The sequence below is a fragment of the Teleopsis dalmanni genome, chromosome 2 (genome assembly GCF_002237135.1).
Source record: "Teleopsis dalmanni isolate 2A chromosome 2, ASM223713v2, whole genome shotgun sequence".
NCBI classification, from domain to species: domain Eukaryota; kingdom Metazoa; phylum Arthropoda; class Insecta; order Diptera; family Diopsidae; genus Teleopsis; species Teleopsis dalmanni.
The window spans coordinates 146,903,063-146,917,823 of NC_051847.1; the positions used below are offsets into that span (position 1 = coordinate 146,903,063).

The following is a 14,761-nucleotide window of genomic DNA, read 5'->3' on the forward strand; positions in this document are numbered from 1 at the left end:
CTATTACTGGATACTCCTTTAATGAATTTTTATAAAATATGTCGAATTTTCTTGAAATTTCTTCCATTGGCTATCGTTGCTTCGGTTATGATACATCATAATTTTTTCCCGTTTTTAATTTACTCTTTCAAATCTTTTGTGCTTATTTTGTTACAAAAATAACTACAAAAATGCAATGTTGTTGCTTTAAAAAAATGTCAAAAAAAGAGCACTTTTTAATCAATTCCATAGCCTTTGATGTATTATTGTTCATTTGCATTTTCTTAACATCGTCACTGTTTTATTTTTACGAATTGTGGATTTTTAATTACTCTTAAAATTACTGAAAAAGCTTTTAGAATGTTTATTAGAAATTTACTATTATCGAATATATTACATATGTATAAGCGCTTTTTACTTTTTTAAATCATTTTTTAAGTTGCTTTTTAGAATCTATTTTTATGTGTACACCGTTCAATTCATGGAATGTCGACGAACCGAATGAAAAATATTTGCTTCTTTTGCAATTTTTATTAATTTGCCCTTCCACCCACAATTTTTGGAGCAATATTATCATTATCTGTTTTTGTACTATTCACTTAGCACTGTCATTCGTATTCCTTTGGAGCATGTACCGCCTCTCCCCACAACACAGTTGACATACCCAAAAGATTTGTTGTTTTGATTTTTGAACGTTGCGCCACTAATCTGCGCGTGCGCTTAAATAGTAGCAACAACTATTGTCAAATCATAAAAAAAATGTTTGTTTTTCAATAAACACAGAAACATCTTTTAGTGCTACCAACTCAACATTTGTTTCAATTTAATCATACATGTTGAGTTTGAGGCCGTTTGAGAGTTTGAGTAAATTGATGATAATTGATGGTAAATTGATGAGCAAATGTTGGTATTTTGCAGAATTTCGAGTAGGGTAAGTAAGATAAAAATTAGGTAAATTAGGTGTTACTATTGTGAAAATTTTATAAGTTGTTTAATAAATAAATTTGAAAACTTTAAACCAAAAATAATGAATAAATGCAATAAATAAATAAATATTTACATAAGTGCACAGCAAAAAATTCCTAAGAAACTTCAATTTACTTTCCCTCAATTTACTCGAATTCGCATACGGCCATAATATATAAAATAAATGAAAGTAAATATATTTTTTATATGTTTCAGAGTAATATACTATCAATTATATAGTATATTATATATATATATATGTAATGAAATAAATGGTTAGAAGATTGTAGATGCTGCAATGTTTAATACTCTATTAAACAGTATATAATATCTATAATTTAGAAAAAAAGTGTGTCAAATTCGAAAATTGAGTGAAGGCTTTCATTGTTCTTGTATTGTTGTTTTTGCAACAGTTGTTGTTTTTCTTAATTATTACTATTTAATGTGTATTTGCTTTACTGTCATTATTATCACATGCAATGTTCGTAAAATCCGTTGTTACAGTCCCAATGTTATTTACAATTAAAATTTATTCCTTTTTGATTTGTTTATTATAACCAAATTTTTTTAATATAAGGTGCTTTCGACGGGTCGAATTGTATATCCGTAGTTATCTCGTCATACACTTTTTTATTTTTTAATGTATGTAAACCGCAAACATTTAAATGACATTTAAAGTTTTATTATACAATTTATTTAAAAGTGTATTAGAAATTAAATTCACAATACTTATTACACTTTCATTATAATTTTGTGCAACTCTTTAAACTGTTAAACTGTTTTATGTTTCCAATTTTCGATAAAAATGCTGCTTAAACTTTATTCCAATATTGCTAGGATCAACAATGTAAATAAACAATACAAATTACTTCAAATTAACTTAGCACTAACTCAATTAGCCACAACATAGCAGTAAATATATATATAAAGTTATTTAACTTATTAACTATATTTATATAAAGTTATTTGCATATAAACATAAAATAATATATATATATAATATATATATATATATATATAAATATTATTTTTACAAAGTTTAGTTAGATATAAAATAAAAAATTTTTTGCCAAAGGAATACAATTTTCAAAGAGTCAAATCTGATCAAGTAGTAGTAAATTATTTGAAAATATGAACGTACATATTCATGAAATTCTTCTTGTATCCCAAATCAGCATGTAATCAATTATAAAAGTAATATTTTCCGAAATTATTATTTAGTATTTTTAAAGAATGCAGCCCTGCGTGCTTACTTATTTGACAGCAATTGATTGAAGGTTTCGTTAAGTTTTACTTGTTGATTTTCTATTTAAAAAACACTGTTTCAATGTAAATTGTTTAAAAAATTTTGGGTAAAATAAACTGTAACAATGCCAAACGATCAAATTTTGTATTCTGAAAAATATTATGATGATATTTACGAATACAGGTTAGTACATATATATATTAAAAAACATTAACAACCTATAAATACGTAAAGAAAATGTAAGAAATTTAAGAAAATCGTGCGCAAATGTATAACATTATTTTGTTATTATTGTGGTACAATAGAATCTGACTGTACTTTTGTTTTGTTTTTTCTTTAGGCACGTTATACTGCCGGGGGAATTGAGCAAGTCAGTGCCGAAGTCACATTTGATGACTGAAACAGAATGGCGTAATCTTGGTGTACAGCAAAGCGCAGGATGGGTGCACTTCATGATACACAATCCTGAACCACACATACTATTATTTCGGCGCCCACGTACTGACAACGGGGAAGCTACAAGCCAAGCTGCAACTGGTAGTGACGCAGTAACTAATAATGAATAAACAATTTTAATTTTTTTTTTCAAACTCTTCATTATAATTACTTTACATTTTTACCATTTTATTTTTTATATTAGTACAAGCACAATGTACAAAACAATAAGGAATTTCTTTTTAAGTTTACATATTATACTTAACATGTGTATAAAACAAACTTTTGCTTTATAATTACTTTACGTTTTTGCCATTTTATTTTTTATATTAGTACAAGCACAATGTACAAAACAATAAGAATTTTTTTTAAGTTTATTATACTTAACATGTGTATAAAACAAAGTTTTATAGTACAAGCGACAATCGCAAAGAATTTTTTTTTATTATTTATAAGAGAGTATTTAATAAAATAACTTATTACTGTTAAATCATTTGTAAATAATATTCTTTTTTTTACTGAAGTCTCTTGCATATAAGAGACACTAGCGTACTACATTCTGGAAAATCGTCGATTGATCTCTCAGAATCGCAAAGAATTGGTTTGTTTTTTTATTATTTATAAGAAAGAATATTTAATAAAATAACTTATTGCTGTTTAATCATTTGTAAATAATATTCTTCTTTTTACTAAAGAAGATATTAAAACGTACCTTCGATGTCAGAGATACTAAAGTATTACATTCTGAAAGATCGTCGAATGATCTCTCAGACTCGTAATGAACTTGTTTTTTTCATTATTTATATAGTAAGAAAGAATATTTAAATATTCTTTTTTTTTTTACTGAAGTAGATATAAAAAGCATCTAAGAGACACTACTACAACAATACTGTATTCTGAAAGATCGTCGATTGATCTTAGAACCGCAAATATTTTTTTTTTCATTATTTATAAGAAGGCGTATTTAATAATATAACTTATTACTGTTAAATCATTTGTAAATAATGTTCTTTTTTTACTGAAGTAGATATTAAAACATATACTTTGCATCTAAGAGACACTACTATAGTAGTACATTCTGAAAGACCGTCTATTGATCTCTCAGAATTTCAAAGACTTTGTTTTTTTCATTATTTATAAAAATGAATATTTAATAAAACACATTATTTACTTTAATCAGCTTTACAAAATGTACTTTGCATTTAAGAGACACTGGTGAATGGTAGGTAAAGCGACGATTGCAAAAAAAGGTTTATTTTTTTTTAAAGAAAGAGTATTTAACAAAATAAGTCATTGCTATTAAATTATTTCTATATAACTTTTTTTATTTACTGAAGTGAGTATTAAAAAATATATTTTAGATCTGAAATACACTTCTACATTAATTTTGCAATATCATATCGAAGAATATAAAATGAACTTAAATTATGGCGTAGCGTTAAGTAATCAACACGTACCTGTAACATGGTATAGCTCAATATACTTATCCATTTTGAAGATAATATAAGTAAAATATAATTTGTATTGAATGTTTTAAAAGCTGTTAACTTTATTCTTATAAATTAAAAACTTGATTGTTTAGCTTACAACATAAACTTATAAAACTTAATTCAGTTAATTACTTTTTACATTATTAAAATTTATATATGTATGTAATACAAATGTAAATATGACGTAGATTTTATTTAATTTTTTTTTACTTTATATTTTAAAAATACATTTAAGAATTTTATAAGACAAGCCAAATTTATTTACTATCAGAAATTTTGGTATTAATCAAATGTTTTCAACATGATTCTTTAGAAAAATATTATCCCCCACGTAGCAAAATAATTTGTTGTTTTCATAAATAAATATTTATTTATTTATTTTTTTGCATTTGTTTTGTCTATGACGTTTGAACAACAAAATATTTTATCTTTAATCAAGTTGAGGAACTCATTCACCATGAGCTCATGCGATTCTTTAAATATTGACGCAACATCGCTAATGAGTGTTGTTTCGAATTCAGGCTTTAGTGATAAATCGGCCATAAATGAACTTAAGTCACGGGGCAGTGTTGGAGGTTCCCAATATTCTGAAAATTAAGAGATTTCAAAGTTAAATATATTTAAGTTTACTTATTGATATTAGTAAAATAATGTAAATGTAAATTTTAAAATAATAGTCTATAAAAAAATCTATGGAACCAGAAAATAACAAAATATTCATATTGTTTTTCTTGATAAACTTAGATTTAAAAAAAAGGAGATTTGTTTATACGCTACCAACATAGTTGTGTGATAACAAAAAAAAATAGTTGTTGCAGGGCATGATTAAATTACACCAACGAAATAAATAATTAAAAAAATACTGGAACTATGCATTAAATAGCATGCAATTTCGGAAAACTAAGAGGATAAAAAATAAAACAGAAGTTCATCTTCTCTACTAATAAGAATTTATCATGTTTTTCAAGTTAAAAACAAGTTGAGTACTTAATAAAAATATTGTAAGATATACTGCAAAAAGTCGGAAAGATTATATTAAAGAGATAGATTACATTCTTACAGCTATAAATAGACGTTGTAGTTTAGTCAGCATTATATATAGAATAAACTTACTCAAATGTTATAAAAACATATACATTATGTCGATATAATGAATATAAAAATACTAAATTTAAATATCTAATAAAATTAGGTCTCTAAAAAGGAAACAACAAAATCTTTGTTGACAGAAGTTAATATTGTAATCTACAATCGCTATGCATATATGAAACACTTATATATCAAGCGTGTAAGGAGGTTAAATCATGGTTTTTATTTACTATAATATAAAGTAAGTACACAAAATAGGAATAGCTGTAATACTTTGTAAGAAAGAATAATTAAAAATAAAAATTGGAAAAGCTGACGACAATTGAAAACTTTACCTACAAACAAATATGTCAACTTTTTTTAATTATTTTACTTTTTTTAGTGTCTCTCTCAAAAAAAGAATTAATCGAAATATTTTTATACAAAGATGGATCAATTTTTAACAATTAACAAAACTTTCCAATCTTCATCTAAATTTTATTTTGTTCCTACTTTATACGTTATATAAAGAGGAGAATACTGTCTATCTAACTGTTTCCTTGCAACATTCGTAACAACGAAATCATTTTTACGACATTCCTACCTTGAAAAAAAAATGGACAAAACTGGACAACATAGAATCTGATAACAATCCACAAATCAATGCACTCAAACATATAATCGTCGTTACTGTGAGTCACACACTGCCATAGTCAAATATAGATACACAATGCTTCATTGTTTAAATTTTTGGATCATGCATTATGCTTCATTGTTAGCACAAACCCATATTGTTTGATAGTCAAAATGGTTTAAACAATTTTAAACTGTTTTTATGATATGAATCACCTGGTAAGTTGCCGTTAGACATTTCCTAAAAGAACTTTACAAGCAAATCGTAGCTGGTCACAACAACAACAACAACAACAACAACAACATGTTTCACCAGCTGGAGTACACTCGAATTCGAACACTTTAAATGGTCATGCTGCCAGAAGATGTTTAAACTATTTAGGCAGCTCATTCAAAAAGTTTTACTATCTGTTGCATTGTCCTATATAAATACGTATAATAGGAAATGTTCGAACACAAGTTTTAGGTGTTGGTGTATTCTACTCGAATGCTAGAGCACAAACATGCTGGAGTATTAAGCTTTTCGAAGCTTTGATCAGATTAATAAACAATAATTTTTTTAATTTTTGCTAAACAATTTACAATTGTCTTCTTAATAAATAATGTTTAATAAACTTACGTATGGTATAATCGCAAACTTCAAGTTTCTGTCGCACATGTCTTTGCATATCTTGTAATAATTGACTGCGTTCCTTTTCACTCATTTGTAAATCTGTTAAATTTTCTGTTTTCTTTTTAGATTTTGAAGATTTCAATGGAGGCTGAAATTTCTCATTAAACACCGATAACACAAAAACATACAATGACAATAACTATAAAATTATAAAATTAAATAGAAATTTGTTTAAAATATAGTAAACGCAATACTAACTTCCATACACGCTGCTATTTTATTTTGCCATTCTCTACGCCGCCAAAGACCATCGCCTCTAGTCATATTGCTCTCCTCTATGGTATCCTTGAGTATTGCTACTATTCTAGTTACATTATCGTTTACTGCTTTTGATTTCTCACTTAAAGATTTGTCAACTTTATACAAATTTATAACAAAATCTGCCAAATTTGTGAAAAATGCTTCATATGGCATCTGTAGCATTAAATGTAAACGCGTTGGCAATAGATCTGCTATAAATCGATTCGATAGAGGTTTATGCTTTTTACTACGCAAATTTTCAAAAAGTGTCTTCCAACTGTCCCGCAGCGATTCCACTACATCTATTTCCTTTAATTTTTCTTTATTAATTTCGTTTTTATTTGCATTTATATTAACTGTTGGTTTCTTAGCAGACAATTTCGCTTCTGGTGCAGGATGGAACAAATCTACAAATGAACTAACTAAGCGTAATATTAACGATCTTATATGCAATAAATCCACTTCTTGTTCAAAGGAAGACTTTCGCTCTTCTTCAACATTAACTAAATGTACAGGATCCCAACGTAAAATTGCTGTTAAATCACGATTATCGCTCAATTCATGCCACGATATACGATCATCAGATGGGTCTATGCTCATTGCATTGTATGCTGTCAAGTTTTGTTGCACGCTACCGTAAAAGGACACCAAATCACATAACTGCGCCTCGACGGCAGTGCTTACATACATCAAACTGTTAGATAGGCGTTCCTTGAAGTTCATAAATTCTTCTAGCTTTGAAAATGAGCAGAAACGATAGGCATAAGAAATATATTCGAGCCGTTCCTTATAACTGTAAGTGAAAAATTTTAACGTTGCGTCGAATACTGTACGTCCCATTGATACGCGTCCACATAGTGGCAATAAATTGCAATGCACATATCCCATTGAGTCTAGTTGTATATGTTTGATATCCAAATAATCATACATTTCCTGCGCACCCAGTAAACACCCGAACATATGATAAATTTTCAGACTTAATAATTTCACATGGAAGTTGCTTGTGCTATTACGAAGCACATATTGTAGTAAGCAGAGGGCTTCAAAGAGATGATCTGATTTTTGTTCTTGTAAGCTGATGTCATACATAACATTGGCTAAAACATAAAAAAATAAAACAACAATTTTGAATTTATTTTGATATAAATTTACCGGCCAATAAGGCATACGGATCTGAGGGTCCGATATCTGTACTTAGTAAACCTTTGCCGAATGAACTCAAGCCATGTTCGTAATGTAACTTTAAAGCTGTGTAAAAGGCAAGTAAATGCTCTACTTTCAAGTCAATATGAGAACCACACATACGTGAAATTTGTAAAGCACAAATATGTTTTTGCATTTGATCTTTCTATATAAATAAAAATTATTATTCATATTGATATAATCGCAGAGTCGCTTTAATAAAATACTTACATTTTGTGGGAGCGTTGTTGAACTAATACCACTTTCTAATAACAATTTACTGGCCAAACTTTGTCGTTCTTCCATGCTAATAGACTCTAAAAAGAGCGCTACATCATGTGTGCAACAAGATTTATTACCAAACAAACGAAAATACTCCAAAACTTGGTCACAGAAGTTTCCTAATAAATCTTTGGTATTAAGATTTTGTGCTCGCATACGTTTATGAAGTTCCAATCTTGCCAAATATGAGCCACGAACTTTTTTTGTGTTCGATTCAATGAGCTGTAATAATACTACAATTAAGTAAGGATGAATCTCTTAATAAAAATTTATAAATACCATGCAAATAAATTCATGACAATCTTCAAGGACTTGCATACATTCCTCCTCACTTTTTGACTTTTCTTTTTCAATTTTGTACAGTTCAAAGCAACTCGTTAAATAATCTTTATAATAATCCCACCGATCCGGTCTGAGAAGTTAAGATTATAATTTATTATTCAATACTTTTATATGAGTATAACGAACTTTTACTCACTCTTCTTTAAGTAAATCTTTTAAAAGTGGATTAATTTCCTCCCACATGCATAAACTTTGTAATAATTCAATTTTAAACGATATGGGTATACCGGGATAGTACTTTTCACAAATTGGCCCATTAAGAAATGTTAAGGCAGCTTTATTGTCATTCTGCAGTTTTAATATATGAAAATAAAGGAATACTTCTTGCTCAGACTCCAGTTTATTTTCGTTAATAATTTTGTCAACCATGCGTTGGGCAAGTGATAAACAGAGTTTCCGCTTTTCTGGTACATTTTTTTCTGGACCTCGTATACCCTGTAAGGATGAAAATCTTATTTTAATATATTTAAAAAAATATTTTATATATTTATTAATATATTTTGACTTTACCTGCAACACAACGCTCATTACCGCCCAAAAGTAGTATGCATTTTTGGGCACAGCTTTATATAACTGCAGTGCTACCGATTGTTGGGCTTTAAAATCTTCAATACGCACATGTGATATAAAAAGATGAGCCAGCAGTTCTTCATTGCCAGGACACTGCTGTACAGCCAGATTATATAGTTCAACTATTTTATCCACTGCGAAGTAAAAACAAATTAGAAAATGTTTTATTAATAAAATTTTATATATAAATAAGATGAAAAGAATTGAAGTTTGTCATAAAGCAAGTTTGTTAAAAAGTCTATTAACTTAATAAATTTATATATATACATATATATTTATACATATATTTATATATATATAATATATATATATTTATGTTCATTTTTTTCATATATATATGTTATATATATTTATTTTTTGAATTCTTTACTAAGTAAAAAATATTTTGAAATATTCATTAGCCATGTTCATACTTTCCGCACTCACTTCGTACAATGAACTTTTGGCTAATATGAGCTGCTTTTTTATATATAAAATACACCAAAATAATAAACTGACAAAAATTAATGTGCGACAATTGTGCGCTAGCACACTTTAACAATTTAAACAAAAAATTTTGTTTTTTAGTTAAGTATTTGTAGTTATTAATAATTCACGCCGAGCTCACTTACGTTGCTCCAATTCTTTATAGCAAAACGATAGAACCTGCAACGTTGAATCATCTGATGGTCGCTCATTAGCTACTGCAGTCAGAAATATATCACTTTCCTCTACACGTCCCAGCCGGAGCAACGCTAAACCTTTTAGTGCTCGCGCACATAACAGATGTGGATGTTTCTTTAATACTTTTTCACATTCTTGTAAAGCTTTGCGATTATTGCCAACTTCCAAATTGTCTGTAAATAAATTTTAAAAAAATTATTAAAAAATAATAATTACAATAAAATAAATAAAGAATGATTGTTATTTTATTATTTTTCATCATTAAGCTGATGTAAGCCCTTATCACAATAAAAATCTGAATGCTGAATAATAGTGGCATCAGTTCGAAGATAGAGAATACTCATTGGTTGGCGAAGAAAGAAAATACTCACTGAGTCATAATGAGGTAAGGACATGATGATACAAAGCTTCAAACATTACTATTCGCCAGCTAGCAATTGCACAAAGCCAGGCTCTGAGAAGACTTTTCAAAGTACCTTGGTACATTGGGACGAATGATATCCTCAGGGACCTCAAGATTGATCCCAACAAAAAATACATAAGAAATAGAGCCCTGAAATTATTTACGAAAACTGACAGACTTACCAACACCGCGTTATCAAATCTCAGAATTGTTACAGACTCCTCGGGGAGGCATGCAGATCTGAGGTCAATTATTGCTTAGTCTGATGAAGTGATAAACAATAATCCAGTCAAGGCGTAGGGAGAGAGATTTTGAAAATACCTCGAGTTAAGAAAGAGTAAAAGTGCTTAAGTGAACTGGCTCAAATACCTTCAACATATTGATACATAACCTTATACTAAAATAGCTGACTTAAATAAGTGAACAGGATCAAATAATAATTTTCTCTTAATAGAAAATATTGGTTAGTTGACTGACACAGCATGTTTAGGTACGCGGTTTAGGAATCTTTGAAGTTTATTGATATTAATTTCTGCAAACTCTAAGATTATGGAAGAGCGGATTAACTAAAGTGACTGCTCGCTGCCTCTGGAGAGCTCCCTCTGCAGGTAATGGGTTAGAATATTCACGAAGTAGGCATACTTAACGTAAAAGGCGACTAAAATCCTGGGGCTATGCCGACACTGTTGTGGAGTGTGCATGGCTCTTGCGAAACCCGATCGGAGGTGTAAATCTGATATTACGGGGATCGGGTGCTCGCAGCTTCGGCTGTCCTGGCTAAGTGATGGTTGGCAGAGTCGTTGTGGCTGTGGTTAATACCCGAACTTACGTGGGAAGAATGATCGGTATTTGTTTATCATTTATTCGGCGTGAGTTGCGTATAGACCGCCAGTATTGGTAGGCATCGCTCCTTATCAAGGAGAAAGTTACGACCAAAACACATAACTTCATTTGGAACCGATGGAAAAACTTTGTTACTGCCTCTAGAGAGTCGGGCCTGTACATAGAAAATCGGAAATTGTTTACTTTTCCCATTAGATTACACCTATTATAGTAAATAGAAGAAAATTTACAATATACAATAAAAAAATTGAACTCAGAAGCTGTGCTAGAAGACAAATATATTTTTGGTTTGGTGAAAGAGCTGGGTTTGGTGAGCTATGTAAAATACAGAAACTAAGTAAATTGATTGTTTTAAGTTCATTTTCTGTTAATAGTGCATTTGTTACAATGTAAGATCGATTTCGGTCTTGTAAGTTGCCTTACGGAGTGCAATAGTCTATATGACAACTGAAGTTGTCTTTTGGAGTGCAATAAACTATATAAACTATATAAAGTTGTTATAACATCCTGCATTATTTATATAGGAAATAACTATATAAAAAAATATACATATATAAAAACTAAGAAAAAGACTATATACATTAATTAGATAACATAACAACATAGTAACTATATTAATAGAAGGATAAATCATTACGTTTACAAGAAGCATATATATAAATAACGCACTCTACAACAAGGCTGACATCGAGAATTTGGACCGGTAAAATTTGTAGATTAAAGACAGCACAATAACGCATTCTACAACAAGGGTGACATCGAGAATTTAGACCGGTAAGATTTGTAGATCTTACCGCAATACAATAACAAAAGCAGGTGCATATTTAGAGAATTATTTTGAGGAGTTTTTTAAACATAAGTCAAAGTTTATATGATTACAAAAAATAAAATATAAATAGCGTAAAATGGTCCAAAATGTTTTAGTGTGTACATCACTGCATTTGTGTAGATCACTGAATGTAAAACAAATTTCCAGGTAAAAAGATGATTAGCAGACTTATGAATCCTTTGTGTCATAAATAATTAATTATATGCATGTTCTAAATAATGAAATAAAGTGAAAAACCACTATCATCAGTAAGGCTATGGCTAAAGATTGAATTTGGATAGATCTGTCAACTAAAGACAATTCATAAAGAATACAATAAATGTAGGTGAGAGAAATATTTATTATTTTGAATAATGGAAATCCAGTTCCATTCCATCTAGTAAGACTAAAACTTAATGGTTAATATATGTAGTTCTTTCATTGGTCCAGAGCCCTTCTACGGGGTAACAAATAGCTTCACAAATGACTTATTATGTGAACGGGAGAAACAACATCTACTTGAACACTGGAGAGGCCAAACAGGCATGCGACAGTCAAAAAGATTTATTGATCCTGAACACATCAAAGTTGATGCTATCATCAACCTTAGCAGAAACGATATCAAAATCTACACTGAACTTCTTACAGGCCACTGTAGACTTAATTACCACATGAAGATTATAGGTGCGATAGAAAGTGATTCCTGTCGACTCTGTCATGAGGAGAAGGAAACATCAGAACGTGTTCTATGCAACTACCCAGCGGCAGCAAGACGTAGACTCGATTACCTTGGTAGCGGGATCCTGGTCCCAAATCAAATAGGTAAAATTAAGCCCACTGCAATTATAAGATTTATAAATAGTCTAAAATTGTCCTAGTTGGGCCTATAGGCGCACAATAGATCTTTTAGGTCGGGGTGAACTCTACGGAACAGGAGATCTTAACCTCAGTTGCATATAAGACTGATATTAATTGGCTTTTATATTTGCTCAGCTTTGAGAAAAACTCTAATGACAGTTTTATGGTGAAACATTATAATCATTGAAAAATTCAAAATGGTAATGGGTTCATAGTTCATAATTTCTTTAGTTTATAATTTACAAACAAGTGTTTCACAAGCAAAATCACTGTTCTGAGAGTGTTGGAAACTAAACTTAAGTGTTCAAAATGTCTGTAATGTGTGTGTATATAAACATAATTTGAATAATAGCGTCATCGGGTATTATCGTCGTGAATATATAACTATTAGTTTAAACTGAATCAAAGTTCGACTAATAAATAGATTATATACAAGACAGACAACTTAATAGTTATTGTCTCAAATAATCTAATTAATCTATCTATCTATTTTATGTACTCTGTATTAGGATCATTGTATTATAAAAGCATATCTGTAATACTGATAAATTAATAAATTCTTAATTACTTAGAAGGCAAATCGTAATTGTGGGTAATGCAAAGCCTTAACTAGAAATTATAAGTAATGCTTATATGAAGAGGCAAGTGCAGATATGAAAAAACAGCTTTGTTTATATAATTGTATGTATGATCTTGACTTATAGAGATATTATAGACTTAAACTGTTTTTTCAGCCAAAACTCAAAAAAATTATAAGTGTCCAATAACTTGTTTAAAGGACTTACTATCAATTCTTAAAAAAGCTGTTACGATTTTCTTATTTTAATGGGATTTTTATTGATCTTTTATATATTTTTCAGCCAATATTATGCAAATCATTGTAGAATTTTATTTGTATTAACTCAAAAACAAATCTATAGTACTCGATTTCACTATGAATAAAAAACTGTAAAGTCAGTTTATTGTTGATTTATAAATAACACAATGCATTATGTTGACATAGAAAATCCACACCACTGATGTGTGGTGTCATTCTTTCTGTGTGTATCTCTGTTCCATTTATTATTAGGTATAGATTTTTTCAACACTTTTCAATCTTAAATAGAATTAGTTGTTTTTAGTTAATCTTTTGAACAAGGCGTTACAGCATAATACCGGCATTAATAGAAATAGAAATTAATAGATGTTTTCACAAATTAGGGAACTGTTTACAGAGCCATACGACTTTTTGGAGAGTGCTTTGTAGTCTTATTTGGTACATACCCTAAGAAATCCATTTATTAAAGCTTATTATTCGGCGGATATTATTTTTCCGTTGTGTTATGCAATATTTTTTTTAATTTATTAATATATGCTCAATGTACTACATAATGTATTGAGTTTAGTACATGTACATAATATTTATTTTTAATATTTATAAATAAAGCATAATTACCATAAATAGGGCGCAATCGCCGCTCAACGGTGGCGGGACTTAACACGTGCTGTGCCATTATTTTTTTTTTCTTTTTTCTATGTACTTTGTTTTCCTTTTTGCTAATTGCACTTATTAATTACTTCAATTTGTTGTTAGTATGTCAAATTTATAATAATGAACACTATAGATTTTTGAAGTAATTTGTAAAATTGCCAAAAATTATTCAGTTTTATTGACTTTATCCACCATTTATATCTATCAACAGTTTTAAATAAATTTTTGCAAAACCGTGATTGTGTTGTAACTATTAAAATTTTTTATCAAAATACATTCTTTACAATATTTAATTTATTTATATTTTATTCAAAATCGATTACATTCAATCTTGTGCTTAATTTTATATACTTTAAACCGTGTTAGAATCGGCTAAACTTCTGAAAAACTGTTACCAAATGTCAAAAAAAGCAAAGAAACAAGAATTAATTTTACACTCAAAAGAAAATGTTTGTTTCACAACCATAATTATTTTAAAATACTGAAAGTTAATTTTGGTTTTAGTTCTTAGCAGCAACTAAAAACAATTATATAAAAAAATTAAATTAATCACAAAATAGTACTGAAATATGTATATAACAAAATACTACATTTAATATATTTCACAAA

The 14,761-nt window shown here is 28.9% G+C and overlaps 2 protein-coding genes across 2 annotated transcripts; one reads left to right on the top strand and one right to left on the bottom strand.

Annotated features, from left to right (window-relative positions):
- The first annotated feature begins 2,168 nt into the window (after positions 1 to 2,168).
- LOC119680332 (cyclin-dependent kinases regulatory subunit) lies at positions 2,169 to 3,805 on the top strand. Its single transcript, XM_038093097.1, has 2 exons — positions 2,169 to 2,374; positions 2,532 to 3,805. The coding sequence occupies exons 1-2, from the start codon at positions 2,316 to 2,318 to the stop codon at positions 2,755 to 2,757; spliced, it is 285 nt and encodes a 94-aa protein (XP_037949025.1). The 5' UTR covers positions 2,169 to 2,315; the 3' UTR covers positions 2,758 to 3,805.
- A 528-nt stretch (positions 3,806 to 4,333) lies between these two features.
- On the bottom strand, positions 4,334 to 14,400 carry LOC119680333 (phagocyte signaling-impaired protein). The gene is made up of 10 exons (XM_038093098.1): positions 14,117 to 14,400; positions 9,718 to 9,942; positions 9,047 to 9,240; positions 8,673 to 8,971; positions 8,474 to 8,606; positions 8,144 to 8,416; positions 7,883 to 8,078; positions 6,689 to 7,827; positions 6,437 to 6,629; positions 4,334 to 4,703 (listed from the first exon to the last, which is right to left on the bottom strand). The coding sequence occupies exons 1-10, from the start codon at positions 14,172 to 14,174 to the stop codon at positions 4,492 to 4,494; spliced, it is 2,922 nt and encodes a 973-aa protein (XP_037949026.1). The 5' UTR covers positions 14,175 to 14,400; the 3' UTR covers positions 4,334 to 4,491.
- Between the last annotated feature and the right edge of the window lie 361 nt (positions 14,401 to 14,761).

Coding starts and splice junctions, on each gene's coding strand:
- LOC119680332 (XM_038093097.1), top strand. CDS start 2,316: ATGCCAAACGATCAAATTTTGTATTCTGAAAAATATTATGATGATATT. Junction 2,375..2,531: donor GATGATATTTACGAATACAG/GTTAGTACATAT, acceptor TTTTTTCTTTAG/GCACGTTATACTGCCGGGGG.
- LOC119680333 (XM_038093098.1), bottom strand. CDS start 14,174: ATGGCACAGCACGTGTTAAGTCCCGCCACCGTTGAGCGGCGATTGCGC. Junction 8,417..8,473: donor GTCATGAATTTATTTGCATG/GTATTTATAAAT, acceptor GTATTATTACAG/CTCATTGAATCGAACACAAA. Junction 7,828..7,882: donor TCCGTATGCCTTATTGGCCG/GTAAATTTATAT, acceptor TTTATGTTTTAG/CCAATGTTATGTATGACATC.